Consider the following 25,710-nt stretch of genomic DNA (forward strand, 5'->3'; position numbering starts at 1 on the left):
TCAACTTGGCCAGAAGTGATGAAAAAAAAATTCATCACTTCAACAAGGATAGAAAAGTTATAAGAACAAAACATTAAATTGAAGACACTGACTGTACTCACCCTATGATAAAAAAAAGAAAAAGCCTATGCTACATTTTCATTTTTTAATTTAAAAATCTACCTAAAAATACCAAGTGCCAATTTTGTCTTGTATTTCCAAACAATACTTCTCTATATATCCATTACAGTTCACAGTTAGAGTGTTTTATGATAACATAATATAGCAACAACTCTAATAAATGATTAAACAGTTATTTATACACATGTGCATATTCTCCAAAGTCTTAAGTATAAGGTTACTAAACTTAACACAATTCAATTCTTAAGAAATTTTCAAACAAAATTGTTTACATATATTCAAAGAAATATTTTAAATTAGTTATAAAACGTGGCATTTTATTGCCAAAAAAAAAGATCTTTAAGAACTATGCTTCAAATTTGTGTACTTTCTCAATTTAAAATATATTATCTAACTAGCTTATTTCATTTTTAAAGTAAAAACTGTTAGCATTTAGTAAGTTTACTATGTATCAGGTGCTGTTCTAAGAATATTACATATACAAACACATTTATTTAGTGGTTGAGAAAATAAATTTCTCCAGGGGACAAAGCAGAAGAGCTGGGATTTGAACACAGGCAGTCTTGCTCCAGAATTCATACTCTTTACTATAAATTTACAGCCTCTTCTGTGCCAAGGTCTATACCTGGGACTTGCAACTCAAAGTTCACACAAACAAACAAAACACACAGTCACTGCTTTCAAAGAGTTCATAACTATACACACATAAGCCAATAACTTTTCTAGTTATGAGAGACTTCTAGTAATATGATCCAATTGCTCAAAGAGCTCAAATCGGTGTAATTAATTCTTAAAGTGGCTCAGATCATGAGCTCCTTATAGCAAAATTCAGGTTTAAATTGAAGAAAGTAGGAAAAACCACTAGGCCATTCAGGTATGACCTAAATCAAACCCCATATGATTAAACAGTGGAAGTGACAAATAGATTCAAGGGATTAGATCTGGTAGACAGAGCGCCTGAAGAACTATGGACAGAGGTTCCTACCTGTGCAGGATGCGGTGACCAAACCATCCCAAAGAAAAAGAAATGCAAGAATGCAAAGTGGATGCCTGAAGAGACCTTATAAATAACTGAGAAAAGAAGAGAAGAGAAGGCAAAAGAGAAAGGAAAGATGTACACAACCAAATGCAGAGTTTGAGAGAAGAGGAAGGAGAGAGAAGAGAGCCTTCTTAACTGAACAATACAAAGAAATAGGAAAAAAGTTTATAACTAGAGAGAAAGAAAATTGGACATGTCATGAGAACATTTCATCCAAAGATGGCACAACAAAGGATAGAAACAGCAAGACCCTAGCAGCAGTAGAAGAGATTAAGAGGAGGTGGAAGAACAGAGAAGAAGTGTACCAAAAAGATCTTAATGACCCAGAGGACCATGATGGTGTGATCACTCACCTAGAGCCAGACATCCTGGAGTGAGAAGTCAAGTGTGCCTTAGGAAGCATCACTACAAACAAAGCTAGAGCAGGTGATGGAATTCCACCTGAGCTATTTCAAATCCCAAAAGAGGATGCTGGGAAAGTGCTGTACTCAACATGCCAGCAAATTTGGAAAACTGAGTAGAAGCCACAGGACTAGAAAAGGTCAATCCTCATCCAAATTCGTAAAAAGGGCAGTACTAAGGCAGTACTAACTTTCCTTAAGGAAGGAAAGTTATGACCAACCTACATAGCATATTCAAAAGCAGAGACATTATTTTGCCAACAAAGGTCCGTCTAGTCAAGGCTATGGTTTTTCCAGTGGTCATGTATGGATGTGAGAGTTGGACTGTGAAGAAGGCTGAGTGCCGAAGAATTGATGCTTTTGAACTGTGGTGCTGGAGAAGACTCTTGAGAGTCCCTTGGACTGCAAGGAGATCCAACCAGTCCATTCTAAAGGAGATCAGTCCTGGGTGTTCTTTGGAAGGAATGATGCTAAAGCTGAAACTCCAGTACTTTGGCCACCAAGAGTTGACTCATTGGAAAAAACTCTGATGCTGGGAGGGATTGGGGGCAGGAGGAGAAAGGGACGACAGAGGATGAGATGGCTGGATGGCATCACCGACTTGATGGACATGAGTTTGAGTGAACTCTGGGAGTTGGTGATGGACAGGGAGGCCTGGAGTACTGGGATTCATGGGGTCGCAAAGAGTTGGACACAACTGAGCGACTGAACTGAACAAATATTCAATTTGTTCAAATATTCAATTGGACAATTGTACTCATCTCCCATGCTAGTAAGGTCATGTTCAAAATTCTTCAAGGCTTCAGCATTACATGAATTGAGCACTTCCAGGTGTACAAAGGATTTAGAAAACACAGATGAACCAGAGATCAAATTGCCAACATCTGTCAGACCACAGAAAAAGCAAAGGAATTTCAGAAAACCATCTACTTCCGCTTCATTGACTATGCCAAAGCCTTTGATTGTGTGGATCACAACAAGCTGTGGAAAATTCTTAAAGAGACGGGAATACCAGCCCACCTTACCTGTCCCCTGATAAACCTGTATGCAGGTCAAGAAGAAATAGTTAGAACTAGTCATGGAGCAATGGACTGGTTCAATATTGGGGAAGAAGTATGGCAAGGCTATATATTGTCACCCTGCTTATTTAGTTTCTATGCAGAGTACATCATGAGAAATGCTGGGCTGGATGGAATCCAAGCTGGAATCAGGATTGCCAGGAGAAATATCAACAACCTCAGATACGCAGAGGATATCAATCTAATGATGGAAACTGAAAAAGAACTGAAGACCCTCTTGATGAAGGTGAAGGAGAGTGAAAAAGGTGGCTTTAAAACCCAAAATTCAAAAAAACTAAGATCATGGAATCCAGTTCCATCCCTTCATGGCAAATAGATGGGGAAAAGGCAGAAACAATGGCAGATTTTACTTTCCTGGGCTCCAAAATCACTGCAGATGGTGACTAAAGCCATGAAATTAAAAGACGCTTGCTCCTTGAAAGAAAAGCTATGACAAACCTAGACAGTGTATTAAAAAGCAGAAGCATCACTTTGCCAACAGAAATTCACACAGTCAAAAGTTATGGTTTTTCCAGTAGTCAGGTATGGATGTGAGAGTTGGACTATAAAGAAAGCTGAGTGCCAAAGAATTGATGCTTTTGAACTGTGATCCTGGAGGAGACTCTTGAGAGTCCCCTGGACTGCAGGAAGATCAAACCTAAAGGAAATCAACCCTGAATACTCATTGAAATATTCATTGGAAGGACTGATGCTGAAGTTCTAATACTTTGGCCACCTGATGCGAAGAGCTGACTCACTGGAAAAAGACCCTGATGCTACGAAAGATTGCGTGCAGGAGGAGAATGGGGCAACAAAGGATGAGATGGTTGGATGGCATCACTGACTCAATGGACATGAATTTGAGCAAACTCCAGGAGATAGTGGGGGACAGGAAAGCCTGGCGTGCTGCAGTCCACGGGATTGCAAAGAGTTTGACACAACTTGGTGACTGAACAACAGAAACAACAAAGTGACTCTTCACAAAGCAGGTGACATCTGGTTTCAAAGGGTGGGAATGTGAAGGGGAACTCTAGAAAGGCACACTAGAAACAAGTGCTAAGGTCCCAGTGAATGCTGTTCTAAGGATATTAGATTCAACTGTGTAAGCAACTGAGCGTGAAAGGCTGTTTCCTCTGTCCAGCCAAGTGTTTCAGTTTCAAAAGAAAAATGCAAAAATACTCTTCAGTGTTACTCAAGACAGGTGGAAAAGAAAAGCGGTTGAAGACAATAACATTAGTTAGAAACCTTCTAGAGTAGTCAGAAAGAAAATATAGAGAAGAAAGAATGAAGAGTCATTTTCAAAGTAGAGAAATTGAGTTTGATGGAAAAGATAAGAGACAGGATCAAGTCCGAAATTTCTGCACTGAAAGACTTACACGTGACAACATTAAATGGATACAGAAAAAAGCAACAGAAATTGAGGGGAACTGGGGTATAATTCATGATTTCAAACAATATAGCTGACACTACAAGTCTTGATTTTCATATTTTAAAAAATGAGCTGCTTTCTGTTACCATATATGAAATACTAATGTAAGTTCCTGAAACTTGTTTTCTTTGACCCTTATTTATACCATTTTCTTGTTATGAATACATCTAAACTAAGTATGGAATAATTTCTTCTTAGAAAGTATGACCTAAAATAAAAAGATCAACCTCCCTAAAACCCAAAAGCACTGATTTATTTACTGTACATTATTAATGTATGAAGGTTAAGACTTTGATACAGCTGTAGCACTCACTTTGATGTCAGTAGTGGTAGAAGTACCCCAGCTGCCTTCTATACTTAGTCTAAATGAAAATATATTTTTAATACCTTGGGGTATCAAATGTCACTTTTGACATTTTCTGCTTTGCTCTGAGTAATACTTTATTTCTTAATTTTGTATTAATATATATTAAAATTAACATTAATAACTATTAAAACCAACTTGCTTTATTAATGTATACTAGTTATAAGCATCCATTTCAAATGAAATAAAACATTCAATCGTCTAAATTATAAAAGATATAAAACTGAAATAAAATTAGTAATTGCTATTTTCAATACAAGAGTTCATTGTTTTTAAACTTCAACTTGTTATTAAGTAAGAAAAACAGATAACAGATGACTTTATTTTCTTAAAAATTAACACACAGGTACATGCTCAGTCGTGTCTGACTCTTTCTGCCAGGCTCCTCTTTCAAGGGGACTTTTCAGGCAAGAACACTGGAGTGGGTTGCCATTTCCTCCTCCTGGGGATCTTCCTCACCCAAGGATCAAACCCACATCTCTTGTAGATTCTTTACCATTGAACCACCTGGGAAGCCAAGACATAGGTAATAACACAGGAATTGTCTAACTGATTTTCTCATTATAATTTCCACATGAGGCACATAAAATAATCACCTTCTTTAAAAAACTTCATAAACAAACCCAGCCTTGAGACCACTCACTTCCTTAAAAAAGGGTAACTTTCTAATTCAGTGGCAAAGAGCAAAGTGATGACTCAAATAGTAAAGGTGGTAAAAGTGCATTATTTTATAATCTATAATAAGCCATTCTGATGAATTTCATGAATATAACTTTTAGACATAAATCTATACTATGACAGCATTATATAATATACAAGACATCAGCAGTTAAGGAATACAATCATTCAATTAAACCAAAAACATTTTTGCTGAATTCACAAATTAAAATACATTAGTTTGACCAACAGGTGGTGCTCAACCTCCATTTATAAAGAGAATAAATATTCCCCAAAGTATTTCCAAACGGGCTTCCCTCGTGGCTCAAACAGTAAAGAATCCAAAACAATGAAATCAGTTTAAGACTATGTGGCCATTTTAAAACTTAAACGTCCAAAAATCCAATGCATAAACTTTATTTTAAATGTTGTACTGTGAAGAACAAAATTACTTTGGTTACACTGCAAAAGGATTTTAGAACTGATACTGACTGCCATTCATACACAAAAGATTTTGTTAAAAGTTTTTAAAATGTTGCTGAAACATTTCTTTTAAAAAGTAACTTTCAATACTGTAAAATTTTACACAGAAATAAACTTTTAAAATTTAGCCGGTATTCATGATAAATTAAGAAATAACTAAAGTCATTTTATACCAGCTTAAATCATGCTTTAGAATTCTTATTAAGTATAATACTTAACATTCTATACTTTTCTAGAAAGTTTTTAAAACTAACAAAAAACTAAGATATTTGGCTAAAATAGAATCAGCCTATTTTTTAAAATTCAGGTTTCTATACGGCATTATATTCTTTATTTGTAAAAACAGCTTAAGACTCAATTTTCTGGCAGATTCTAAATGTAAGCTATTCTCACCAAAAGCAATTATGTTACTTCTTATTTGAACCATGATGAAACAATTTCACTTTTGCAATACCACAAATGCCCAAGTGGGGTTTATAAAAATTTAACTTATGTTACATAGCTAAATTTCTTTTCTTCTTTGGGAGAAAGAAACACAAAGTACTACAGAAATTTTGCAATAATATAGGATATATGATAGAAAATGACCTAAATTTAATCTATTCATGTAATAGTCTTCTTGCTACTTAATACAAAGGTAGGAAAAAGGCATATGGTATTTGGTTCCTAAATGCAAAAACAAAAAAAAAGAAATTATGACACTAAGAAAAATTACTTTTTGTATACACTGCATTTAAAAAAAGGAGGGGGTGTGGCTACTCTACTAGTGAAAGGGAGTGCAATAAAGCAGGATAAAAATAGGTTTAAACTAAAATCTAAACAAAACAATTTCAAGAGGCTTATATAAAAGTTTTATTGGGAACACCTAAAGCCTTAAGTTTTGCATTACAAAAATTAAATGCCACTGGTTACTAACCCAATCACGTTAAGAAGACATCAACTCAAATTCAGTCTGAGGTATGGGAAACATTGTAATCATAGAACATACACATTTTTAAAACAGCAATGATCAACACAAAATATACTATGTTCCTTGATAACATACAATCTTCCTCTTATAGAATTTTAAAGTGTCAGAAATCTTAATCTACATTCATTCTTTAATTTTTAGACAGGTTTATTTATTCACTGCTATTAACCACTAAGTAAAAATCTAATTTAGTTCTTACATGTTTTCAAAATGAAGCAAAAATTTCAAACTGAATACTTCAGTATTTAAAACACATATATTTATTCTTGCAGTTTATAAAATGACAATCTTTTTCCTTATCCACACTGAAATTCTGGCTCACTGATTTAAAAATTAACATTTTATATAGTGCCAGTATTTCATTAAAATACAAATATATCATATTTTCCTTTGTTACCTAAGTGCCAATACTGAAACCTAATTTTTACATGAATATACATCTGAAACAGTAACCCCAACTTTATTTTGCTATTCTAAAACAGTCTGATTTATTATAACAGTTTTTTAAATTCTCTAATAGTGTTAAAGCCACTTAGACAAGATTTCACCAAAATCTTATTTTTCTTTTAAACGGATGGCAGAATTGGCTGTATCTTTCTGACATACAGACTAAATTCCCAATTTACAGTTACATAATTTAAAGTTCCGTAAGCAAATCCACCATTTCTACTTCCCTTGTAAAGGTGAGATTCTTACCCTCTGCCCAAGATACCATTAAGGTATACTTTGTGCATAAACAGAAATGTTTCACATTGGTTTTCTTCATGTGTACAAGCAGGTTTACATAACAGAAATATGCACTAGAAAACAAAGACATACCTAATTTGTAGAGCCAGAAAAATGTCTAAGTTACAATATAAACATTACTGGGAAAGGAAAGTAAAACCAGCAGGTGGGCTCATTTCTACATAATCCTTCCTTTGTAAGATAAATATTCCCTACAGTACACTTACTGGGTTTTACTTTTTAATAGATAAAATGAATATCTATACTTTGAAATGCAAAAAAATATAAGAATTAAAATGTAAGGCCAAGTCTGCCCCTGTGCATGATTGGCTGCTTGTCCAGTAAGACCTGGGTCCCTAGGTATGTTATCCGCTCTGCAGGAGCTGATTGAAGCAGTGCATGTGAAATTCGGAAGGATCCAGGAGGAACTAAATAGCGTGGAACACAATAACACGATAAAATGTCAGTCGAGAATCTGAAAAAAAGGGTAGATGTCATGGAAAAATCATTAGATATTTCTTCCCAGAACATCTGAAGTGATGGGTAAATGAACCTAAACGTCCAAATTTACCCCCTACATTTAAAGTTTCAGAAAATGAATTTCTTAAAGCTCAAAAGGAATGTGTCCATTCTCACAAAGAATTCTGATTACTGTTTTGAGTTAGTGTAATTTTTAAAGTAGAATTTAAAATTTTTAAAGCCACAAAGAGATATTATCAGTGTCTCATTTTAATTTTTAAAACACATTTTAAATGACTCATTGGTTGTGCTACTATTTAAATTAAATGATTCAGTGCTTAGATCTCTTATTCAAAAAACTTTTAGGGACTTAAATAAGTTTCAAAAGTTTCACTCAATTGATACAATTCTATTTGATGAAAAAAATTACAGCAAATTAAATTTCAATTCATTTGAAAATTAAAACATAGTCCAATCTAAAATGAAGGATTCTTTACACTGCTTGTTCAGTGCCCCAATTTAGAGACAAGTAGATTCATGATTTTGTTTTCATGAACAATTTTGGAACTGTATAATAAATGCTTCCAAAAAGAAAGATAATGGTTTTAATTAAGTGTGTGGACCAAATGATCTACTGTATTATAGGGCAGTTGTTAAAAAATTAATAACTATAAAAGAGCTGTTTCTTTTATACTACTTAATTATCTCCATATGGAGTTCTTTTTTTCCCTGTAAAGTATGTTTAACAGTGCTCTATATACAGAAGAGAGGTATTAATTCTACCAAGTTTTGCTTAGTTTTATTTTGCTATGGTACCAATTTGAGAAAACCTAGAGGGCAGCTCCTAGACCTAAAAATGATTCATTAGTATAAAATGACTCACCTAGCCTCTGTTACACAAAAACAGGCAACAAAGAGAAAGGAAAAATAAAGATCTGTAGTTCTGGCTACATTTTCATTACCTCAAATTTTTATAAAGAAGGTCAATATGCAATTGCTTTACATATATAAGGGTAAAATTCCCCTAGTTCCAAAAAACTGATGACCCAAAATGACTTACAAAAAAGATAGTAGTTAGTAAAATAAAATGAGTATTAAAGAATACGTATATATGCTTAAATGTTGATAGTTTAAAATATATTCTGTAGCCAGATTATAGAAAGTAAAATGTAGTATACATGTACATGAACATAATAAAAAGTAATCAACCTACTAAGGTGTTTTTTTTTTTTGAAATGAAATTGATTCCTGGAGTAACCACTATAGCATTTTAATTTTAGCTCTTTACTGGATTTTTGTCTACTGATTTTTAAGAAAAGAATCAGATAAAACTCAGGGATCTTTGAACTCTATTATTCCCACCACTTATTAATTGTCACCTTTGGCTTTGTTGCTCAGTTTTCTGATTACCCTGTCTTAAAATGGAGGGGGCACAGAGTTATACAGAAAAATTAAGCGATAAAAATCTATGATGAGTTTAAGAGCTTTAAAAATTCATATTAATAAGGAAATTTTAAGAACAAAACAGTTCTTTTCATGGAAAACTGTTAACATCACTTGAATTGCAAAACAAATCTAAGCCAGCAATTTTACTAAATTTCTTTTAGCACACAATTACTACAGCTTGTACATGATGCAAAATTCTTATATCTTTCATATGCAGCACTTTAAGTTACAATTCCAACAGGCAGAAATGTAAACACTGTATTAACTAACTACTATGTGAATGCAATGGAAATTAGTTGTAGTAAGTTTTGTATTTTTAATTGCATTACCATAGATCCAACCCCAAGAAAACAGACAAACACTGGAGAAATAACACTTATTCCTGCATGAATTATAAACAACAAAACTGCATTATTCCTGGAAAATATGTATTAGGTATCAATATAAATGGAATGGGTTAATAACTAAGAGACACTATTTTTCTATTTAGGAGAACCATAAAAAATTTGGGATCCAAAAATCTTTGGCACATCAGTTCTAGAAGATAATTTCCATGGATCTACAATTATCTATCATGTTTTTAAGTCTGCTAATAACAAAATCCAGGTATTTCTCATTCTTAGTGGTAGATACAATAACAGGATAACTAATTTTAATACCTCCTAGTAGGACAGGGAATCCAACCATTTCTCATGTAGTGATTGGAATATGACATTTCTTTGCGCCAACCCATCATAAGTCTTTCTGAAAAACATGCCATAAATTTGGACCAATCAATAAAGCAGTTGGTCAAGGCTAACTTAGCTGAAAATACAAATGTCAATTTAACTAAACAAACACAGCCCAGGAAAAACAAAAGTTTACACTAAAATAGAGACAAAGATAGGGTAATGATTATCCCTATATGACTCTAAAGTCATTAGCAGTCAAAAATAACTTTATGAACACATCAATTCATGTTAACTGAAGAGAAATTTCTCTCAAAAAGGTGGATGGAGGATTCACCTATGGTTTATGGAATAACCATTTCAAACAAAACTCCAAAATTAAACTTGGAAACACATACTGCTTCCTGACCTTAATCAGGCTTCTAATCTTAGAAGCCTCCCAAAGTGAGTTAGCCTCAGGAAACAATCACTTTCAAATTAACCCTTCTTAAAAAGTAAATTAGCTTATCATTGTTTAGGATGAGAGAAGTGTTGAAAAAATCAAGATGCTTGCAAAATATAATTCCTACATACAAAGTCTAAAAATTTTCTTCTAACTAAACAACTGTACTTATGATAATAATTTGCCTCATCAAACCCTTAAACCCAACTGAACCATTAAGAAATGTTTTAATTTAAATGCTCTATGTTTAAATAATACTTCAAGGAATAAAATGCTTTTATTTTGTGGGGTATTTTAATACAAAAAAATTTTTTTTCAGAAACTGACATGTATCTTTTACATATACATTAACTTTTTTTTTTCTATAAGGTAACCTATGGAATTCATAGATATGTTTCATTTTTAAGAAGAATCAATATAGTGAAAATGAGTATACTACCAAAGCAATCTACAGATTCAATGCAATCCCTATCAAGCTACCAACGCTATTTTTCACAGAGCTAGAACAAATAATTTCACAATTTGTATGGAAATGCAAAAAAAACTCAAATAGCCAAAGCAATCTTGAAAAAGAAGAATGGAACTGGAGGAATCAACCTGCCTGACTTCAAGCTATACTACAAAGCCCCAATCATCAAGACAGTATGGTACTGGCACAAAGACAGGAATATAGATCAATGGAACAAAATAGAAAGCCCAGAGATAAATCCACACACCTATGGACACCTTATCTTTGACAAAGGAGGCAAGAATATACAATGGAGAAAAGACAATCTCTTTAACAAGTGGTGCTGGGAAAACTGGTCAACCACTAGTAAAAGAATGAAACTAGAATTCATTTTTCACTTTCATGCATTGGAGAAGGAAATGGCAACCCACTCCAGTGTTCTTGCCTGGAGAATCCCAGGGATGGGGGAGCCTGGTGGGCTGCCATCTATGGGGTCACACAGAGTTGGACATGACTGAAGTGACTTAGCAGCAGCAGCAAAACACTTTCTAACACCATACACAGAAACAAACTCAAAATGGATTAAAGATCTAAACGTAAGACCAGAAACTATAAAATTCCTAGAGGAGAACATAGACAAAACACTCTCTGACATAAATCACAGCAAGATCCTCTATGAACCACCTCCAGAATATTGGAAATAAAAGCAAAAATAAACAAATGGGACCTAATTAAAAGCTTTTGGACAATGAAGGAAACCATAAGCAAGGTGAAAAGACAGCCTTCAGAATGGGAGAAAATAATAGCAAATGAAGCAGCCGACAAAGAATTAATCTCAAAAATATACAAGCAACTCCTGCAGCTCAATTCCAGGAAAATAAAAGACCCAATCAAAAAATGGGCCAAAGAACTAAATAGACATTTCTCCAAAGAAGACATACAGATGGCTAACAAATACATGAAAAGATGCTCAACATCACTCATTATCAGAGAAATACAAATTAAAACCACAATGAGGTACCATTTCACACCAGTTAGAATGGCTGCTATCCAAAAGTCTACAAGCAATAAATGCTGGAGAGGGTGTGGAGAAAAGGGAACCCTCTTACACTGTTGGTTGGAATGCAAACTAGTACAGCCACTACAGAGAACAGTGTGGAGATTCCTTAAAAAACTGGAAATAGAACTGCTATACAACCCAGCAATCCCACTGCTGGGCATACACATCAAGGAAACCAGAACTGAAAGAGACACGTGTACCCCAATGTTCATTGCAGCACTGTTTATAATAGCCAAGACATGGAAGCAACCTAGATGTCCATCAGCAGACAAATGGATAAGAAAGCTGTGGTACATATACACAATGGAGTATTACTCAGCCATTAAAAAGAATACATTTGAATCAGTTCTAGTGAAGTGGATGAAACTGGAGCTATTATACAGAGTGAAGTAAGCCAGAAAGGAAAACACCAATACAGTATACTAATGCATATATATGGAATTTAGAAAGATGGTAACAATAACCCTGTATGCGAGACAGCAAGAGAGACACAGATGTATAGAACAGTCTTCTGGATTCTGTGGGAGAGGGTGAGGGTGGGATGATTTGGGAGAATGGCATTGAAACGTGTATTATCATATGTGAAACGAATTGCCAGTCCAGGTTCAATGCATGATATAGGAAGCTTGGGGCTGGTGCACTGGGATGACCCAGAGGGATGGTATGGGGAAGTAGGTGGGAGGGGGGTTCAGGATGGGGAACACCCGTGGCGGATTCATGTCAATGTATGGCAAAACCAATACAATACTGTAAAGTAATTAGCCTCCAATTAAAATAAACTTATATTAAAAAAAATAAAATCTATTAAAACTGAAAAAAAAAATTAAAACTGCAATTAAGACAATAATTTACCTCATCAAACCCTTAAACCCAACTGAACCATTAAGAAATGTTTAATTTAAATGCTCTACTATGTTTAAATAATACTTTAAGGAATAAAATGCTTGTATTTTGTGGGGTATTTTAATACAAAAAAATTTTTTTTCAGAAACTGACATGTATCTTTTGCATATGCACTAACAGTTTTTTTTCTATAAGGTAACCTATGGAATTCATAGATATGTTTTATTTTTAAAAAGAATTGATGCTGAAAGACCAATCGGTGATAATTCATTGTTCAGAATAAGTTTTCATTTTATAAAAAAAAGTCACGTAATTATTTTAGGCCCAAAATGTCACAACTACACACGTTACCAAGATTTGCATTCATTTTTTAAAAGAGAGAATCCAAAAGCTACAAATACTACCATTGCAAGAAAACAGTTGTACATGAAATTGTACAGCTTCAACCATTACATTCAAGTAGCTAGTTCAGATCCAACTAGTGGTAGCAACAACATAAAATGATGAAATCTTAATATAAACACTCTCCGTAAGGCTTTAGAAAGATCATGAGATTCTCTCATATACAAGAAATGCTTCAAAATATAGTCCCTTTACTAATTGTGGCCTCTAAACAACTAGGTGTATAAGTACAGCCATACACTGAACCATAACATATGGCTAAAGACAGAGCAAAATGATCCCCCAGAACACACTTTTAGTATTCTAGTATGACCTCGATTACACCTGACTAGACCACATCCACCACACACACACACACACACACACACACACACACACACTTCCCACAGTCAATACTACCCATTCTTTTTTCCATATTTTGGTCTAATTTAAGACTAAATGCAAAGAAAGACAAGTCAAATTGCTTTATTTCACTGTGGAAAATAACTCTGAATTTGAGAGATATGAGTTTGCTCAACATAAAATACACATTTTTACTTCAACTAAAGGCTTCTCTGATTTACAATAAAGAAATTCAAAACTGAAATGTTTTAACTATAGAAGCAACTTCTAAAGTTTGGTCCAGGGATTCTCTGCTTTGGGTATCTGCAATGTCAAACTTTTAATAATAATATTAACACATTAATTGTTATATCCACTCATTCTCTGAATATACAGTGAAGTTCTTCAGAAATTCTATGACCTGTGATGAGTTAAGTGGATGAATGATCGAATATACGATCGTATATTCAAATTTTCTCATTTTTTATTTCAAAGGTCAACAAAACACAAAAAGCTCTTTACAGTCCTAAATAATTTTAGGAGTGTAAACAAGAAGTCCATAAACCAAAGAGATTAAAAACCACTGAACAGGGACTTCCCTGGTTAAGAATTCGCCTTGCAATGCAAAGGACATGGGTTCAATCCCTCGTCGGGGAAGATCCCGCATGCTGTGGACAACTAAGCCCAGGTACTGTAACGACTGAACCCGTGACCCACAGCTGCCGAGCCCGGCACCCGAGAGCCTGTGCTCCGCAGCGACAGCAATCGCCGCGGCAAGCAGGCAGCGCCGCCAAACGAAGCCGAGGCCCCGCCCCACACAACTGAGCGAGAACCCAGGCGCAGCAGCGAAGGCCCGGAGCAGCCAGGGAAACACACGCAGGGGCCCGAGGAGGGCTGGTTCCCAGAAAAACTGCTCTCAGCGGAGGGCAGATCATTCACTGAGTTCCTTCCTCGATCACTCTCACAGCCCCAAGACATCTATCTCCAGCCCTTTTAATTGTACTGCGGTTTTAAACACAAAACAATTTATCAGGAACACTAAACACTCTCTCGATATAGCTATTTTAAATAAATACAAAGCAGCCTCAATTTCCACCCAAATTTATATCTACTACTTTATGCTTCTTTAATTAAACCTGTTTTTCTTCAACTACCAGCATTCAAGAAAAACTATTTTAGTCTTAATTTGAATTATTGATTCTGCTTTAGTGACTACATTTCAGTAGTGTTATCTATTTTTATTTCATTATAACTTTTAGTAGTTAAATCTAAGCGGTTAACCCCACATTTATAAAGAACATTATTAGCACTTATAATTGTGTTCATGAGAAACCACTTTCTAAATTCCAATCAAATTCATAAATAAACCTATGGAATACAATCACTTTTCAGTGAAGAGCTCCTCTAATTAATTGAAACTTAACTGGCAAGTACACACAAATACACATGTTGCTTTACTTTTCCCTTTGGGTTGCCAAGAACAAAAAATCAATTCAAATGAACTCCAGAGAAAGGAAATCTCAACACTTATCAACACAAGAATGAAAAGACTTGGGCACCTGAAGAGCTCTTCAACTCCTCTCTAGGTGCTGTTTCTGCCTCTCACATTCTGTTTATTTTCTTTCCTCATATCACACCCTTTATACATGCTTGATAAAAAAAAAAAAAAAACAATTTCCCTGCCCTGTGCACAGTGAGACCTCCTGAATCTTTCTTTATAATAAAGTAAAAAAATAAAACATTGCCATTTGAAACTGATCCTCTACTGGAGGATCTACAATAGAATTTTTCTATGAAAAAAATGATCAATTTTTTCTTTTCCAATTTCTAATTCCCAAGAGAAAACCTTGATCAGTTCTTAGGCAAACTCTCTAGGCTTCAATTTCCTTCTCTGAAAAATGGGGAGATAATAACACCCACCTCAAAAAGCTGTCATAAATCAACAAGTCTTACAAGATGAGTCTGGAGAGAAATGGGGGAAAGAGAATTTTGAGCAGGAAGCAGTGTGAATGGCGTGTTCTGCAAACCACATGTAGACTCAGCTACGGCAGAGTGGGTTTGCGAGGACAAAGCAGGAACAAGGCGTGCCTAGCAGAAACCAAGCCAAGAGGGGTTTTCACGACCATTTTAGAGAGTGTGGGGTTTCTGCCCTACATGAGAGGAAAAAACACTTCGGGATTTTACCCCAGAGTAAGAACACAACAGAAAAATAGACTGAGAAGAAGGAGGTAGGTAAGATAATGAGTTTAGTTCCACTGAGTTTTGGCATGCTTAATTTGAACTGAAAATAATGGTTTATAAAGAGAAGACTAAGAGAATTACCAGCAGTTTTAGCATGCAGGGTGCAGCTCATGTCAGAACTCCAGTTCAGTTCAGTTCAGTTCAGTCGCTCAGTCGTGTCCAACTCTTTGCGACCCCATGAATCGCAGCACGCCAGGCGTCCCTGTCCATCACCAACTCCCAGAGTTCACTCAGACTCACGTCCATCAAGTCGGTGATGCCATCCAGCCATCTCATCCCCTGTCGTCCCTTTCTCCTCCTGCCACCAATCCCTCCCAGCATCAGAGTCTTTTCCAATGAGTCAACTCTGCGCATGAGGTGGCCAAAGTACTGGAGTTTCAGCTTTAGCATCATTCCTTCCAAAGAAATCCCAGGGCTGATCTCCTTCAGAATGGACTGCTTGGATCTCCTTGCAGTCCAAGGGACTCTCAAGAATCTTCTCCAATACCATAGTTCAAAAGCATCAATTCTTCGGTGCTCAGCCTTCTTCACAGTCCAACTCTCACATCCATACATGACCACAGGAAAAACCATAGCCTTGACTAGATGGACCTTTATTGGCAAAGTAATGTCTCTGCTTTTCAATATGCTATCTAGGTTGGTCATAACTTTTCTTCCGAGGAGTAAGCGTCTTTTAATTTCATGGCTGCAGTCACCATCTGCAGTGATTTTGGAGCCCAAAAAAATAAAGTCTGACACTGTTTCCACTGTTTCCCCATGTATTTCCCATGAAGAGATGGGACCAGATGCCATGATCTTCGTTTTCTGAATGTTGAGCTTTAAGCCAATTTTTTCACTCTCCACTTTCACCTTCATCAAGAGGCTTTTTAGTTCCTCTTCACTTTCTGTCATAAGGGTGGTATCATCTGCATATCTGAGGTTAGGGATATTTCTCCAGGCAATCTTGAGTCCAGCTTGTGCTTCTTCCAGCCCAGCATTTCTCATGATGTACTCTGCTTATGTAAGTTAAATAAGCAGGGTGACAATACACAGCCTTGACGTACTCCTTTTCCTATTTGGAACCAGTCTGTTGTTCCATGTCCAGTTCTAGCTGTTGCTTCCTGACCTGCATACAGATTTCTCAAGAGGCAGGTCAGGTGGTCTGGTATTCCCATCTCTTGAAGAATTTTCCACAGTTGATTGTGATCCACACAGTCAAAGGCTTTGGCATAGTCAATAAAACAGAAATAGATGTTTTTCTGGAACTCTCTTGCTTTTTCCATGATCCAACGGGTGTTGGCAATTTGATCTCTGGTTCCTCTGCCTTTTCTAAAACCAACTTGAACATTAGGAAGTTCATGGTTCACATGTTGCTAAAGCCTGGCTTGGAGAATTTTGAGCATTACTTTACTAGCGTGTGAGATGAGTGCAATTGTGCAGTAGTTTGAGCATTCTTTGGCATTGCCTTTCTTTGGGATTGGAATGAAAACTGACCTTTTCCAGTCCTGTGGCCACTGCTGAGTTTTCCAAATGTACTGGCATATTGAGTGCAGCACTTTCACAGCATCATCTTTCAAGATTTGAAATAGCTCAACTGGAATTCCATCACCTCCACTAGCTTTGTTTGTAGTGATGCTTTCTAAGGCCCACTTGACTTCACATTCAGAACTCAAGCAGTTGTTAGTCCTTTTCGAACTGTTTAGACCAACCTCCACAGAAACATCCATACATTTATCTATCAACTTCTAAAACTAAAGTTTCTTAAAACAATATTGACCTTTACTATGTAATACATCTGATAGCTTACATTCCTATTTCAAAAAACTGTCAAATTGGGTCCAATAAATTTATATCAAAACCTACTCCTAGAGGCTTCACTGACAGAATAATGATTTAAGGAACTCTTGCAGTACTCAGAGCAGACTCCTATATCTAGGAGCCACTAGATTTGGATTTTTTAGTCTTATTCACAGCTATGTATATAGAAGAATATATGAATTTGTATATTGTTAGAGGATCCTTTTGAGGGTTAAGTCTTTGTGCATTTTCATGAAAAATGTATACATAGATATATTTATCACTGTTTTTATTCTGTGAGCACTTAAATAGTCAGAGAGAATATGCCTTCCAGTGTCTCAAGTAGACCTAAAGATTTAATGTGTGATGCTGTGAAATGAATGAGACAGATACACTGGTGGTTAGCTGTCTGACTCACATTACTCATGGATAAAGGTCTCAAAGAGGTATTTTCACTAGGTTCAGCAATTTGCTATAATACAGGTAGCAGAGAGCATTGGATTTTTAGGGTCACACTGCCCAGATTCCAACCTCGGCCCTGAAATTTACTAGCTATCATCTCTGTGCTGCAAGTTTCCTCTCCTGGAAAACGGAGATAATAACAGTACCTACTTCACAGGGTTGATGTGAGAATTAAAGAAATCAAAGGAATATACATACACTGCTTCACAGAGTGTTGGACTGAAATGTTAAAAATTATTATTATTTAACTTATCCAGCTAGATTCTTACTTCTTTTAAGTGAAGGGGCTTCCACTGTGTGGTTTGTCAAGTATTTTATCTTCCTGTGTATAGCGAATAAAGCTGGCATTTTTCCATCACAGTGTCCACAGACTGCTGAGTCATAGTATTTTAAGTGCAATTTGAAGTTCTTATATAAAAAAGAACTTGAACCTCCATACTCTCTTCTCTAATTGTCACTTGTGAGTATATAAAAAATCCAAAACACTGGCACTAGTCACTGCCCCTTACCATTTAATGACCGTGCCTTTCTCAATAGCTGTCATTTTTCAGGACTTAACACTTTCCGTTTTTGATAGTATACCTGAAAAGTAATAGGTCTGGAACCACTGACTATCATGTGAAGTACCCCACACCTTTCAATTATCCCTGCACGTGTCACTGTAGGTTACAGTAATGTCACTGATAGTCACAGTGACGACCTCGAGCCACCAAGAAAAGGCTAAGTATCTTCAAACATTCTCTTTAACATGATATTTTAGAAAGACTGCCTTTAAAAAAAGGTTTAAATTGTAATGAGTGACCTTCAGTTATCTAGTCTAAGATGTTAACTCCTTTTTAGTATAAGTAAAATCCCGTTTTACTCTATAAACATCAACCTTTGGTTCTGTTGCTGCTGCTAAGTCGCTTCAGTCGTGTCCGACTCTGTGCGACCCCATGGACTGCAGCCTACCAGGCTTCTCCATCCATGGGATTCTCCAGGCAAGAACACTGGAGTGGCTTGCCATTTCCTTCTCCAACGCGTGAAAGTGAAGTTGCTCAGTCGTGCCTGACTCTTAGTGACCCCATGGACTGCAGCCTACCAGCCTCCTCCATCCATGGGATTTTACGGGCAACAGTACTGGAGTGGGGTGCCATTGCCTTCTCCCTTGATTCTGTTAAACATATGTATTTCCATTTGCTTATACGTGATCCTTGAATGAAAGCAACTGGCCGATATGTAGACAATAAGATTTACTGGACAAAATACTCTATGTAACAAATTACCTTTAATCTTGACCCATGGAGGTATCTTCTTTGTAATGAGTAGCTTCTACTGAGATATGTTGTTATAAAATATCGAGGAATAAGGAAAAGATTGACCTTTATAAGGGTTCTGAGACCTCTAGTTTGCTTTAAGTTTTGTCTGTGTGTATGCAGTTTACAAGAAAACTATTTAAGTAGTACGTGTTATGAAAGACTTAACAACAAGATATCATTCCCTAAATATCAGTTGATCAGTGAATACAGCCTTAAAAATTCATGTTCTAAGTTCTGTTTATTCCTATAAATTGACAGAAACACAACTTTGTCCCCTTTCTACCCCATATGCCTAAGGAAATTGCTACTACAACTATTTCTCACTATCTTGCTTTTCATTTTTTAATTTATATCAAGTAAAATTAAGGATTGAGAAAGACCATTTGTACTAATAGTAAAAGTAACAATGGTGATTGTAGTAGTAGTAAAAATAATAGTAACAGGAATAGGAACAACAACAAATAAGGTGATTTTCATTTTTTGAGTACCTAGAATGTATAGGCACTATGCTAGGCATATTATACACACACACACATACACACACACACACACACACACACACACACATATTCTCAATGAAACAATTATATGAGGAAAATATTATTACCATTTTATGGTTCAGAGAGGTTTATGTAGCTTGCCCAAGATTACATGGCTAGTAAGCAATGGAACAGAAATTCAAACCAACTTGGCCTCCTAACACTACATATAATCCTGACTCTTGCTAGAATGTTCTGCAGTCAAAACAGATTTTTTGCTTTATAGAAATTTTAATAGAAATATTAATCTAACTTTGGGGGTACCTCCCTTGTGGAATATATGTAAGCAATTATTCTTTAAAACTGCTTAACTCCTATAAGAATCTAAACAAGCAGTGTGGCATCTCTTGCTGCTATTTAGCAGTGACCTTTGTCCTCATTTCCTCCATCCTTTGCCCTTAATAGATGAGAAAACTATTTTGCTTTGAAAAGAAAATAAATAGGTAACATTAATTTTTAATGAACACAACTGTTCATTAACTGATTTTCAGGAATTAAAAGATGGATAACAAATGGTTTAGAAGAGACACAGGGAAATGAGCACTTAGATATACTGTAAGAGTACAAACTGACACAACCATTCATCCTGAAGAATATTCTGCCAACAGGTAGCAAATTTTTAAAAACAAATACCCGCTAGACTCCAAATTTTAACTTTCAGAATAAATTCCTGGGATATAATTACAAAATTGAAAGAAAAAAGAAGAAACTTATACAGCAATAGCTCGTTACTTCAGGGATGTTGACGACAATGAGAAGTAGGAAACAATTTAAATATGCACTAAAAGTAACACACAAAGCACGGCACATTGACACGGTGGATGAAAAAACAGCTTTCACAAATAACGGCACAGTCCTGTAACTACTAACAGAAAAATACATTTGAGATAATCTGGAAAAAGATTACACAAAGCAACACTTAATATGAGCCATTTTTATATTAAAATTAATATTTATATCAGCTGCCTATGTACATTAACAAGTCTAAAATGGAGTTGACCAGACTGTTACTAGTAGATTACGGAGTTGCAAAAACTCTGAAAACAAATACTTTAAGAAACACTTTTCTGTACTAAGTTCCAATCAACATGTATTATTTTCATAATAAGAAAAGGGGCCATTTTCAAGATATTCTTGCATTTATATCCTTTAAAAACAAAAGACATAATCAAGGTACCTATGAAAATGCATGTGCCAAGACATTCATTGAACCACACCATAAAGAGCAAAAACCAAAACAATTTAAATACCAAATAAACAACCTCCCAGCCATGAAGAAGTAATGTTCTATAAGACTATTTCTTGTTGTGGCATAATGTTCAATATATATTAATCAGTGAAGCCATAAATCAAGTATAACTTTCTTGGAAAATAGAAATTCTATTTACATAAAAAAACAGAACATTCGCTCAGATATCAGCAGTGGCTTATCTGCCTCTGTGTTAGGGATTGTGGGTAACATGATTCCTCCCATTTGTGCTTTCTGTTTCCAGGCTTTCTCTAGCGAGGACGTACTGACTTTGTAATTTGAAAAGACAAAATAAAGAAATATAAGGATTCTTCGCCTCTTAACCGTTTATACTTAAGACACCAAGTTCTATATCCAACACTTCAAATGTATTCTATTCTATTTAGAATATGTACAATAGATGGCTAAAAATCACTAAAAAGTTTTTCTAAAATTGAAAATTTCTATCAAAATGCAAAGTATCAGTCTACAAATTAAATATTTAAGGGTTTTTTTTTTTAAAGCAGGTGAATTTCTGTGCATTAAGGGCTACTTTTAAATAATTCTGTTTGAGGAAAATTCAAGGTCTTCCTGAGCATGACTGGGATTTTCTGAAACAGAATTTCCTATAGAAAATCAGTTTTACAATTGCAAGGTTTCACAAAACAGGTAGTATGTGAGTGGGCTACCTTCTTTAATAGCTGCCAAAGGACTGTGAGGTTAAGAAAAAAGCACTTACCACATATCCACTTACCCTGACCCTTATATTATGACCTAATCATTCCTTGACTATCCAAGTATCTCTTCATTACAAAATGTGAAAGCTATTTTTACTCTAAGAAACCATTTTTTAAAAATTCTCTGCCCCAAATTTAACTACCTTATTTCCATTTAATGATCCCATCAGGCTATCTATATTTCTAAATGTTTAATTATGTCAGAAACTGACCACTTAAACTCTATAGCTTCAAATATATAACCTAACTGTGGTTACAATATATATAATTTGAAATATTCTAATAAATTGAAAGAATAAAATATTAATTTCCATTAGAACTTTGTGATATTTTTAAACTATTTCAAAAAACCAATTTAGAAGTATCTACTCACAATTAACAAATTATGTATGTCAGGAAATTTCTTCAGTTTTACTGCAGGGCCCTTCTGTAACTGCCATATTAAACAACCATCACTGAAGCATCATACTGTAGAATTTAAGTCTTTGGTTTTAAACAAAAAGTTATATGTGACTTACAAGCATCCCTTACTTACACACGTGCTACACAATCCAAGGATGAAAAGTCCACAATGATTTTCCTTCACTATCTGCTGCTGGCTGGCTGAGGTTTAACCTCCAAGCTAAACTTGTCAGCAAACTTCTTCAGGTTAACTTCAGCCATGCCATGTTGGTTTTGAATAAGGCATAATTCCAGACCAAGTCAACATAATTTAAATTTAGGACTGAAGTGGGAAAGGGAGTGAGGGCAAGACAGTGAAAGTGAAGTCGCTCAGTCGTGTCCGACTATTTGCGACCCTTTGGACTTGTAGCCCACCAGGCTCCTCCGTCCATGGGATTTTCCAGGCAAGAATACTGGAGTGGGGTGCCATTTCCTTCTCCAGGAGATATTCTGGACCCAGGGATTGAACCCGGGTCTCCCGCATTGTAGGCAGATGGTTTACCGTCTGAGCCACCAGGGAAGTCATGACTTCTGGAGGTAAGATAAGCACTACTGAAATCACTGCATTTTTGCCTCTGATCCCCACTGGAGAAACTTATCTACCCTTTCCTCGTGTACTTTCTATCACTAATTCTCTTCACACTCCTCCTTAGGAATGCTCCAAGGAAGTCTGAGTATTCTTCCAAATACATACAGACTTTGTTTCTGGGCACGTCCAAACTCACCATTAGTATCTTTTCTTGGACTGATCCCTTCCTAGGAGTCTTTTTATTCCTTTCCCAAATCCCTATTTGTTTGATATCTGTATAAACTCTAGAAAACTTCTCAAAAAGATAAAGGACTTGCTCTGATGACAAGAAAAAATGAAGAAATGCTAATACTATTTTGTGTCTTATAAATGAAGAGGAAAGAAATCCTAGTTACAAAAAGGAAAAAAAGAGATGAAGGCTCAGTGCCAGGAACTGTTGAGTGTGCTCCAGTATTTCCAATGCAAGAGTTCTAGTCAGACCCTTTGGCTTTCAAACTAAAAAACCCATTCTCTAGACCCCAATATCCACTCCTGCACACCCAAATGGCACCATGGAGCCAACAACAGAAGACAGAGATGTGTCCTTTGAACCACCTAAAATAAGCTAGTGCTCTGAAGATTTTTTCCCACAGAAACATTCTTATAAAGGTTGGCTGGATCCCATTATAACATCAACATCACAGTTCATGTAAAAGGCTACCAAAGACCAGATTAGGGACCCATTACATAAAACACTCCTAGAAAGGAAATGTGTTCCTAGTTCAACTCCTAAAATACACAACCTTAAAAACCAACTCTTAAAACACTGCTCATTTGTATATCATGAACTACCTATATGTTTCTGATGCAATCAAAGCTAGTATAGCAACATTCCCATGTAGAAAAGCAATTTCCTTTCTTCTTACATATATAAAAAAATGGATCTCCTTTTTCTAAACTTAAATATCCTCAGTAGCAGATTGCCTGATTGTAGCAGTCCAAGCCATTGCTGGAAGGCAATCCAACAGTAGGATGAGAGTAATTTCACACGTATCTTCTATTTAAGCAGTCACACATGTTATGACACTGTCCAAATGCCAAAGTGTGAGCAAAGAAATTAACTTTTATAAACCTAAGTTTCAGTTGAAGAGTCCCTTAAAACTTGAGGGAAAAAAAGCCTGGTGTTCTAATTCTGCATTTGTTACTTTAAAAGTACAGGTAAAGTAGCAAATGTTTATATAGCCTTTAAAATACAACCATGTAAATTTACTACTTTGTAGAAATACAAAAGAATGACTTTTACTCCATTATTATTTGCAGATCAACTTAATTAGTCTATATAATCTACTCACAAATGTATTATTTTTTCAGAACCCTCTAATTAAAATGCTCCAAAAGTGACCATTTCTAAGCTAATGCATACTCAGTTCAGTAGTTAAAACATATTCCTAATTTCACCATAATAACGGGAGAGACTCTGAACTCTGTGCTTTTAAGTCAGACCCAAGTTACTCATATGAAATACAACATGAATTTAAACTTAATTAACTACAAACTTTAACTGGTGATTTCTGTCCTCTTTTCAAATGAAACATTTCACTTACAGCCAAATCTCAGTTACTAAAGATCTGACTGTCCAATGTGCATGCTGCTTTTATTTCTCCTTCCATCTTCCACTTTCAGTTCTTCTGATCCATTGAACACACAGGAGAATTTTTAAGAAAAGATGATGTATAAAGTCGTTAGAAAAAAGAATTCATCTATTCCAGCGTTCTGCCTGATGAGCAGTCCTTCCAACGATACTGATTCACACATAGACCCTTCTGTTCAGAGAAGCACCTGAGACCACACCACCTCTGGAGTAAGTCCTGCATGCCACTTACGTTTACTTCCCGCCTTGGGCACCTGACTGGACACATACACTTGGGGACTAGATATGACCATCTGAAAACGGTGGACCAAGCATCTTCAAAACAAAGAAACTTTAGGCCCTTTAATTTGAGCTGTACCTTTCACCACATACAAGTCCATCACTGTGTTATCTGGGGAAAAATTAAAACACAGAGACCTAATTCTGTCAGTCATTACAGCGAGATAACAACTGCAAAATATACCCTTAGTAGCAATAGTAAACTATTCTGCTCATTAACCTTTCAGTCAGAGTTGGATAGTAGCAACAGAAAGATTAAACATAGGTCAGTATCAGGCTTAGTGACTGTCCTCAATTATTTATATTTATATATTATATATGTATATTACTTCTCTACTCATTACTAAGTTATCATTTCACTCAACAGCCTCAATGACAAAGAAGACAACATATTCTGCAAAATATGTAGGCAAATATCACCACTCACAATTCTATACATTGCAGTTATTTAATGCCTATAAGTCTTAATCTCAAAGCATATATGAAAACCATTTCTGGATATTCAATGTTACACGGTTCACTTTATTTTATATAACAAAAGATTTAAATAGCAAAAGTGAAGGCAACCTAATTTAAATATCTGAAAATAAAATTCTTAGTAGATGAGCATCTAGAAAAACGTATGCTTTGATAATCAAAATATTAAAAATTAATAAATCTAATAAACAGATTAACAACTTACTATACATAAAACAGATAAAAACAAGAATTCACTGCTTAGCACAGGGAATTATATTCAATGTCTTAAAACTATAGTGGAAAATAATCTGAAAAAACAACATATATATGTGTAACTGAATCACTTCGCTGTAGTTTTGGGTGTACAACCATATTGTAAATCAAAATACATATTGTAAATCAAATACCATAAATCAAATAGCAAACAAAATACCATATTGTAAATCAAAATACAACCATATTGTAAATCAACTATACTTCAATTTAAAAAATTGCTGAATCCAGGTAAAAGGTTTGTGAGATATCTGTACTACTTTTGGAACACTTTACTTTGAAATTATTTCAAAATAAAACAATTTAAACACCTAAAATGAAGGCAAGAAACATCAGATATGAAACACTGTCTTTAGTACAACCAATATTTTAAAAGTAATCAACCAGCCTTAAATGCTAACATTTTCCATATTCTTCAGAATATAATACACCCTTATTTGTATTTAATCAGAGATTTTGCATAGCCTGCCAAAGTCAAAATG

At 35.3% G+C, this 25,710-nt stretch overlaps 1 protein-coding gene across 5 annotated transcripts in view; it reads right to left on the reverse strand.

Annotated features, from left to right (window-relative positions):
• The window catches only part of FBXL17 (F-box and leucine rich repeat protein 17), a 527,117-nt gene that overhangs the window by 420,572 nt on the left and 80,835 nt on the right, over nt 1–25,710 (reverse strand). The window contains exons 5-6 of one of the 5 annotated variants that reach the window (XR_015168387.1): nt 9,812–9,896; nt 6,380–7,722 (exon numbers count right to left, since the gene is read on the reverse strand). The exons of 3 other annotated variants lie outside the window; for them this stretch is intronic. Coding sequence is in view for 1 of the 2 variants with exons in the window: in XM_086413348.1 (XP_086269474.1) it covers nt 7,711–7,722 (12 nt within the window). In the remaining variant the exon portion in view is untranslated. Of the gene's footprint in view, nt 1–6,379; nt 7,723–9,811; nt 9,897–25,710 lie in introns of those variants that run through there. One more of the 5 variants, XM_086413348.1, reaches the window with a different exon arrangement.

The sequence above is a fragment of the Bos grunniens genome, chromosome 7 (assembly GCF_055505025.1).
Source record: "Bos grunniens cultivar Pamir isolate PY7600 chromosome 7, Bosgru_T2T1.0, whole genome shotgun sequence".
Taxonomy (NCBI): Eukaryota; Metazoa; Chordata; class Mammalia; order Artiodactyla; family Bovidae; genus Bos; species Bos grunniens.